The sequence below is a fragment of the Engraulis encrasicolus genome, unplaced genomic scaffold (genome assembly GCF_034702125.1).
Source record: "Engraulis encrasicolus isolate BLACKSEA-1 unplaced genomic scaffold, IST_EnEncr_1.0 scaffold_39_np1212, whole genome shotgun sequence".
Lineage (NCBI taxonomy): Eukaryota > Metazoa > Chordata > Actinopteri > Clupeiformes > Engraulidae > Engraulis > Engraulis encrasicolus.
The window spans coordinates 255001-265000 of record NW_026945698.1 but is presented as its reverse complement, the minus strand read 5'-3'; the positions used below and the strand labels follow the sequence as shown (position 1 = coordinate 265000).

The window sequence follows — 10000 nt, the reverse complement described above, 5'->3', positions numbered from 1 at the left end:
ACATTGACCAGAAATTTGCGACCGTCTCCACTGAAATACAAGAGCAAGGCGAGAGGATCAACGCCAATCATGCTAGAACAGAAGAGGTGGAAGCGTGGTCTGAAGAGGCTAATGCGGTATTCTTAGAATTACTGCGAGAACAACGGCGAATGGCTGAGAAATTGGATGACTTGGAGTCAAGGTCGAGACGAAACAATCTAAGAATATACGGCATTCCAGAGGATACAGAGAAAGCAGGACAAATGATTGAATTTCTGAACGAGTGGCTAAGTTCTGAACTTTCACTTTCTGAGCTCCAAATTCAAAGAGCGCACAGAGCACTGACCGCAAAACCGAAACCAGATAAAGCTCCGCGCTCAGTGATCGTCAATTTTCTACAGTTCAGCACGAAGGAGCTTGTTTTGTCCAAAGCATGGGGAAAGAAAGACATTAACATAGGAGAGAGTCGAGTGTACTTCGATCATGATTACAGTGCCGGTGTACTACAACAGCGCAAGGACTACGTGCACGTGAAAGCAGCTCTCAAAGCCCAGGGCATTCGTTTCCAGACACCATACACGAAGATGCACATACACTGGGCCAGCGGAAAGAAAACCTACAACAGCACGCACGAGGCGGCGGATGAGCTACGTCGGAGAGGAATAGAGATCGACTCCACACCGAAGGAACCAACAGGCAACTCCCTACTAGAGCGTCTCAGATCTACAGCCCTCTCCTCCTGGCGACGCGTAGAAGGCAGAAGTGCAGCGGACGCAAGCAAGCGTGCAAGAAAAAAACTTCAAGAGTTTCAGCACAACACCAGTGAGGGAGAAGATGCACGCAGAGGGACTGAATAACGGTGATTGGAAATAAGACTCAAAATGGTATGATTCATAGTTTATTATTGGGTTTAACTAAAGGGTAAAATAAATATAATGGGTTGAGGTTTTTATTTCTCTATCTTTGGACTGTTTGCTTGGGGAAGATAATTAATATCTTCACTAGTATGAGTAAGTCGCTCCCTAGTGGATGGACTCTCAATGCTGGACGGGGGCCCTTTCCTTGTGACAGGTTTTTTCCCCCAACACAAAAGAGGTGTCGGCTTATAATAAGAGATGTCGACATCTTTTCTTGGAAGTCACCATTAGCATTTAATAAGCAATATTTTCTTTATTTGTTCTGTAAATGTTCATACAATGTTCATGTCTGTTCAACTGTTGGCCTAAGGGGATGTATAAGAAAGAATAGTGTAATTTTCTATGATGAACACAACACCTAAAGAATTGAGGTTCATATCCTTGAATGTAAATGGTCTAGGAAACCCAGTCAAACGAGCTAAGGTAATGAGAAAACTGAAAAAAGAAGGGCTTCAAATATGTTTTCTACAGGAAACCCACTTGTCAAAAATTGAGCATGAGAAACTGAAAAGGTTTGGATTTAGAAAAACATATTATAATTCTTATTCTAATACACGCCAGAGGGGCGTAGCAATCTTGATATCAAACTCACTCACATTTGAATGCATTAAGGAAATAAAGGATAAGGAGGGGCGATATATTATAGTTAAGGGGAGAATTGAACAGACCACAGTAACACTGGTAAATGTATATGCTCCACCAGAAGCAGATAGGGAATGCTTTAAATCTTTGTTTGATACTATAGCATTAGAAACTGAAGGAATATGCATCGCTGGAGGGGACTACAATGCAATTCTTAACTATGGTCTTGACACAACAAGTAAGAAAAGAAGCAAAACACACATCTCAAAGCTGATCAATAATACAATAGAGGAAATGGGTTTCTTTGATGTCTGGAGGGATTTACACCCCCTAGAAAAGGATTATAGTCACTACTCAGCAACACATTCTGTTTACTCCAGAATAGACTACTTTTTCATGCAAAAAGAAGACAGAGATAGAGTAAAAAAATGTGAAATAGGTGTGACTGATGTATCTGACCACAGTGCATTATACTTAACCATTTGCTTACAAGTTAGAAGAAGAGACACTTTGTGGCGACTTAATATAGGAATATTAAATAATGAGGCCATAATCAATCAAATCCAAACAGAAATAGAAAATTACCTTCAAGATAATGACAATGGGGAAACAGATCCAATAATGCTTTGGGATGCCCTTAAGGCAGTGCTACGAGGAAAGCTGATTGCAATCACTAGTAGCCTTAAGAAAGCAAGAATGGCATATTACCAGTACCTTCTTACAGAACTGAAGACGACAGAAATAAGCCACAAATTACAACCAAACGATGAAAACCAACAAAAGCTGAAAGAAACCAGAAATAAAATAGGTGAACTCTTACAGCAAGAAGTAGAGGCAAAAGCACGATATTTGAAACAGTCATACTACGAAGTAGGCCCAAAAGCAGCTAAATTATTGGCAAGAAAGCTGCGCAAGCAGCAAGCAGAAAGAGTGATTCACAAGATAAAAGACCCCATTTCAAATCAGCTTAAATATGAATCAAAAGAGATTGAAAAAGTATTCAGGAATTATTATGTGGATCTCTATTCACAGAAAAGAGCTATTAATGAAAAAGAAATAAAAGCCTTTTTGGACAAACTGGATCTACCATGTATAGGTGAGAGTCAAAATAGAACGCTAGTCTCAGAGATAACTACTGATGAAATTACAAATGCAATAGGACACTTAAAGACATCAAAATCACCAGGTAGTGATGGTTTTCCCGCCGAGTGGTATAAGAAATTTTAAAAAGTCTTGTCCCCTGTTCTTCTCACTACATTCAATTGGATTTTACAAGAAAATTGTATACCTCCATCATGGAAGGAAGCAATTATTACAGTACTCCCTAAAGCTCAAAAGAATACAGAATTATGTGAGAATTATAGGCCAATATCAATTCTTAATATTGACTATAAATTATATACCTCCATATTAGCACAAAGGTTACAAACCTTTGTACCAGACATAATAGATGAAGACCAAACAGGCTTTGTTAGGGGGCGCCAAACCCAAGACAATATTAGAAGAACACTGCTTATAATAAATAGAATTAACAAATACAAATCACCATTAGCATTGATTAGCTTGGATGCTATGAAAGCCTTTGACTTAGTAATCTGGGACTTCCTGTATATGACCTTGGAGAAATTTGGATTTAAAAAGAAAAGCATACAATGTATCAAAGCTATTTACAATGAACCCTCAGCTAGAATAAAAATTAATGGCTCCCTGTCAAGTAAATTTACACTGGAGAGAGGGACTAGACAGGGCTGCTGTTTAAGCCCCACCCTATTCGCCATTTACATAGAACCCTTAGCCCAAATGATTAGGGAAGACGTACTATTGAGTGGAGTGGAAATTAATCATAAAAAACATGTGATTAGTCTCTTTGCTGATGACGTTTTGATATATTTGAAAGACCCTGTCAGTCACTTTGGTAGGCTGTTACAGATCCTGGAAAGATTTGGTGACTGCTCTGGGTACAGACTTAATATGTCAAAGACACAGACCCTTCTGTTTCACACCACTCCCTCACCAGAACTCAAAGAACATAAACTAAATTGGGAAGCCAACTCAATCAAGTATCTTGGAGTAAATATTACTAAAAATCCCTCTGAATTATATAAAAATAACTATGATGAGGTCAATAATATGATAAGGTCAGATATGGAACGTTGGTCCACTTACCCTATGGACCTAATCGACAGGATCAATGTAGTTAAGATGAATATCCAACCCAGGCTATTATACCTATATCAATCACTTCCAATACAAGTTCCACAAACACAGTTTACTAAGTGGGACAAATTAATATCTAGATTTATTTGGGAGGGCAAAAGACCTAGAGTGCGCTTTACCACTCTTCAATTACCCAAGTCCAGGGGGGGACTGGCACTTCCAAACTTAAGAGAGTATTTTACTGCAGCTCAAATCCGTCCACTATTGAATTGGTGCTGTACTAACTTTGTTGCTCATTGGAAAGATATAGAAACAAATAGTTACACTTGCCCTATTCAAACGTTTATTGGTGAGAGGACGCTCCCCCTCCAAGTTAGGCAAGAGATGGATCCAATAACATCATTTACTTTGGATACATGGCACTCTGTCGTAAAACGCTTAAAATTTGATGATGGGCTAGGCCTTTTAAAATGGATTGCACATGACAGGAAATTTACTCCAGGATCCATTGACACAACGTACAAATACTGGGTAGACAAAGGTATAACTGCAATGTGTACCATTACAAAGGAGGGGAATATGATTAGCTTTCAAGAAATGAAAGACGTATTTGGTTTAGCAAATGCAGACCTATTTAGGTATCTGCAAGTGAGGGACTACTACCTAAAAGAGATTAAAAAAGATGAGGTGCATCCCCTCATTAACATATTTGTAACATCCTACCAGAGATTTACCCCCAAAGCAATCTCAAAACTATATCTATGTATATTGGGAAGTGGGAAGCACTCCACAATATACGTCAAATCTAAATGGGAGAAAGAAATTGAGGAAGAAATTCTAGATGAGACCTGGTTTGATATGTGGAGAAATCATCAAACTACAACACAATCACATAAATGGAGGGAATTTGCTTGGAAAAATCAGATCCGTTTTTTTATCACTCCCCAAATAACAAGCAAGCAGACCTCTCAGCAACTACAATGCTGGAGAAAATGCGGAGAAATGGCACCACATCACACACACATTTTTTGGAGTTGCAAGACACTAGAACCATTTTGGCGTCAGGTACATGAGGTCTTGTGTGGGGTCTTGGGTTACAATGTCCCTTTTACTTGCAAGATTCTTTATCTTGGGCACTTGGAAGAATCTGTATCTTTTGAAGACCAATATTTGGTTAAAATACTCCTCATTGCAAGCAAAAAGTCCATTACAAAAAACTGGTTGAAACCGGACACACCAAGTAAAGGGCAATGGGTTTCTATAATTAAGGAAATTCAAGGGATGGAAAAGATGACATACAAATTGAAACTGAAAGAAGAGTTGTATGAAAGAAACTGGGTGAAATGGATACATTATATAGAAATGTGAACGCAATGTAATTTTTATACTTCATACCATAGTTAGTAAACACCCCATTGTTAAATAGGCCCATCCTTAATGTTCTTGTATTTTTTGTTTTTATTATTATTTATTTATTTTTTGTTAACTTATTTCTGTAAAAAAAATCATCAGTTTTATTTTACTTTAGTATAATATATTTGAATATATACATTTACATAGATTAAGTATATTAAGCTACCCATTGTATGAAGAATAAACATGTATGTAAATGTTATTTTTTATTTGAAGAGGAACGTCAATAAAAATAAAGTTTAAAAAAAAAAAAAAGGTAAACAAATGCTCATATCTCGGAAAAGGCTTAGCCGAAAAATGCAGCATCACCGGGCACTGACAAGTCAAGGGTAGCGTGAGCAATACAACAGCATGTTGAAATTGACTGAACTGGTCCTTTAAGCTGCGTCCAGACCAAGGGGGACCTGGTAGTGGAGTTCAGCAGCAGTTGTAGTGTCACCATGAATTCGCTTTATAGGCTCTGAACGCGCCGTTGACATGTTCGATTCAGCCAATCACATGACAGCTCTGGCTTGACAGCATGGAACATTTGGAGATTTCAACATGCTACTTGGTTTTCGCCGAACCACACCATAGCTCGTTACCATAATATTAGCTTGACTTTAATCGTTGAAATTCACTCTGGCCACTCAGTTCGCTTGCCCTCCATAGAGAAATAATGACTTCCGTCGCTCAGTTAGCAGGTTGCTCTTGGTGTGAACAAGGCTTAACTGTAGCAATGACGTTCTCAGTGTGTGTCAGCCTCACAAGCACCTCAAATGATGATGAATGGAAGATGCTTGGAAGCGTGGAAGTGAACGTCACAGCAGTTCCGTTTTGGCCACCCACTAGTTGCAACTTTACAACTGATTTTAAACTGCAAACACTTTCGGTCGCCTGCATGTTCTGTAGTGATGATATTTGAAAAGCACAACAAAGCTACCAGAATGTTGATATCAATTCATAACAGTGAAACAAAGCTACCAGAATGTTGATATCAATTCATAACAGTGCACAAATTGTCCGCAGCCAAAAGCTGTGAAACACAACAGCAATGCAACGGGCACAACAACACCTGAAACATGGAGGGCATTATCACACCTGTAATAACAAAACAAATCCGACCGGCGGACCAAGATGTGTCCGTCTATGCACTCTGTAGCCTTGTGGATACAGGAGGGAATTACAATTTAGAGAATGCGCTTCAGACGGACAGACCGATGGATCGACGGATGGACATACCCCCTTGAGCCCTTGGCACGCTTGCTGCGAGCCGCAAATTACGTGCGTCACCGTGAGCAACCGATTGCATATGCTCGCTTTAAAAGCAGTAGACCAACACACAAAATCTGTGTCATCCAGATGGAGAGGACAGAACTGGGAAGAAAAGCATAGCGATCGAGTAATTGGGAACACAGACTGTAAACACAACAAAATAAGGACTCCCACCTTGGTCTGGGCGGTGTCATCCTTGCTGGGGGTGTGTGTGCCCTCCTGTGTGGGCGGGACTTTAGTTGGCGCTTCACTTCCTGCTGAGGTCCTGGGGTTACCAGGGTTACCATGTGTGGGTGTGGCCTGTGCTCCTGAGTCCCCGCCCCCTCCGGTCTGAATCATAAAGCACATTAAACGTTTCGTCCACATTTGACTATGAGATGAGATTTGACTACTACAATGGAAATGTGTCAGTGTTGTTAATACTGAATGATTCAAAGACAACAGAGGAGTTTATCCTAATGCAACTTATTCATGTCTTCATGTGTTCCAGAAGCTGATGTATTGAATTCTACAAAGCCGTTTTCAATTCATCATTTATATTATATTTAGTGGTGGGCCGTTATCGGCGTTAACGTGCTGCGACAATGTGAGACTCTTATCGCGCGATAAAGAAAATATCGCACGTTAATCTATACTCAAAATATGGGTTTGGAGTTTGGGTATGCACGTCACCATAGCGCTTGATTGACACGCTTTCAGACTGCGCTCCAGTCGCTTCTCCTCTCCACCTGTTGCTATCAGCAGATCTAAATATGAACAGGGTTTGCATGCTGAAAACATTAATCTCTCTGCCGTGGTAGGTGTTGTTTGAGTGTTTTTTCATAAATGGTAGACTAAAGAGACGTTATTGTTTGAGGTGAAGCATAGGGAGACATTGTGTGAGTAGCCTATCAGCCCGACATAGCCTACATTTCCTCACGCATTGCATGGACCACATGAACAACTTCCAGAAATCTTGCCTGTGCCATAATTGCAAAACATTCCGTGTGATATGCATTTTGAAGATTGTCAAACTGAAACTGTCAATATCTACTCTCGCTGAATGTTTGTGTAATTGTGTTGCGATCACGCATTTGCGAGATACAACAGACGGTAATAATAAACCTCGCGGTTGCCGCGCTTGATTTTTTTTTTCAAACTGAATTCATTTCAAGTTGTTACTCCTCGAGAATTCTAACTCTGAGAATAACTGTCGGGTTTAGGCCAAATCCCCAAAGGCCAGTGCTGTAGGTTCTAGAAATCCAGCCTGGAGCTGTGGGCTGCTGTGCGCAGAGCTCCTCCCTCTCTTAAAGGAGCGGCTGCTCTTTTTAACAGTCAGTGGCAGATTCTTTTTCACTCACACTCTCTCTCTCTCACACTCTCTCTCTCTCTCTCTCTCTCTCTCTCTCTCTCTCTCTCTCTCTCTCTCTCTCTCTCTCTCTCTCTCTCTCTCTCTCTCTCTCTCTCTCTCTCTCTCTCTCTCTCTCTCTCTCTCTCTCTCTCTCTCTCTCTCTCTCTCTCTCTCTGCCCATTAGAAATGCTGAATTGTTGAGGTCATTTTGTTTAAATAGCCTAATTGTTTGATAGATTTATCTGTAGGGCCTATTCGCCTATACAACTTATAGCGCTGTTCATTCTGAAATTTCAGTATCTTCTTATAACTGTAAATGCTTCCTAACATATTTGACACACTTTACAAATATTGCAGTGATTTTTTTCATCACCAAGTATCAACATGACCATTTTTTGAAGATGAGATGCATTTTGGAAAAAAGAGATGAGCTCTGATCTAATGTGCCATCTTTCTTAAGAAACCCCAAGGTTTTTTTCGGCATTATTTCGCTAGCGTGCCTATTCTCAATGAGCCATTTTGATATAGATTAATCTAGATTAATTTCATAATTACAGTGAGATTAATCTAGATTAAAAAAATTAATCTATGCCCACCCCTAATTATTATTTAAAAAAAAAAACCTCAGGCACTGGGGACAATTTCTGAATACTGGTTTAGGCTCCAATGGCTTTATGTATATAAGAGATAACACAACACACAACAAATGTCACCTGTTTCACGAATACTTACCACCGCCAGCTCAGCCAATGGGGTTCCACTTCCTGCCAGTTGGGCCAATGGGGTTCCACTTCCTGCCTGTTGGGCCAATGGGGTTCCACTTCCTGCCAGCTCGGCCAATGAGGGGTCCATCAGAACATCTTCAAGCTCCGCCTGCAGCTGCTGCTCACTGCCGTTCCCCACGATCTACACAAACACACACACACACACGAATACGCACCACACACACACGAATACATGCACACAAACACACACACACACACACACACACACACAAATACATACACACACACACACACACACATGCAAACACACACAAACAAACACAAAGGCAAACACACACACACACACACACACACACACACACACACACACACACACACACACACACACACACACACACACACACACACACACACACACACACACACACACACACACACACACACACACACACACACACACACAGTGCCGTGTAAGGACAGCAAATGTTGAAAAGTAAACTGAAGTGACACCAAATTTGCTGTAAAACACCAATTACATCACCTGAGTACACAGAGCTGCACCAATGAGATCAGAGTACACAGAGCTCCACCAATCACAGAGCTTCTCTTTATCTTGATGCACCAATCAGAACCCTGATCCCGCCCCCCAATCACCAGGGCCTACCCACAGTGCTTGATTGGCCACACAGGTGGGTTTCATTGGCCTCTCAAACATGCAATTGGTGGAGGGAGATTCATTGATTTTCCTTGACCAATCAGACATGATTATGTTGGCACATGAGCAGATCACTTCCTCAGAGCGCCAGCGGAGGGAGCACTACTCACCAGGCAGAGACACCTCACTATGACGCCCATATGACACTGCTATACTCTTGTGACACTGCTATGACACCTCAACCCTATATGACACTGCTATGACACATCACTGCTGTGACACCTGCTATATGACACTGCTATGACACATCACTGCTGTGACACCTGCTATATGACACTGCTATACTCTTGTGACCTCACTCCTATATGACACTGCTATACTCTTGTGACCTCACTCCTATATGACACTGCTATACTCTTGTGACCCTGCTATGACACCTCAACCCTATATGACACTGCTATGACACTGCAGGCAGATACACCTCACTACCACATATGACACTGCTTAATAACACTCATTGATAACACTGCTATGACACTACTGCTATGACTCTGCTATGACACTACTGCTATGACACTACTGCTATGACTCTGCTATGACACTACTGCTATGACTCTGCTATGACACTACTGCTATGACTCTGCTATGACACTTCACTACTCACCAGCGCACTGCAGGCAGAGACATCTATATGACACTGATATGACATTTCACTGCCATATGACACTGATATGACATTTCACTGCCATATGACACAGCTATGACACTATAGGCAGACACTTCACTTCGAGACCCATATGACACTGCTATATGACACTATAGGCAGACACTTCACTTCGAGACCCATATGACACTGCTATGACACTGCTATACCCATATGAAACTGCTATGACCCCTGACTACCACACCCCTGTTATGACACTGCTATGACACTGCTACACCACTGTTACTGTATGACACTGCTATGACACTTCACTACTACACTGCA

General features: G+C 41.0%; 1 protein-coding gene across 1 annotated transcript in view; it reads right to left on the bottom strand.

The window, feature by feature from the left end:
* The window catches only part of LOC134443932 (rab GTPase-activating protein 1), a 140038-nt gene that overhangs the window by 106514 nt on the left and 23524 nt on the right, over positions 1-10000 (bottom strand). The window contains exons 4-5 of the mRNA XM_063193446.1: positions 8365-8538; positions 6477-6632 (exon numbers count right to left, since the gene is read on the bottom strand). Of these exons, the coding sequence (XP_063049516.1) occupies positions 6477-6632; positions 8365-8538 (330 nt within the window). The remainder of the gene's footprint in view (positions 1-6476; positions 6633-8364; positions 8539-10000) is intronic.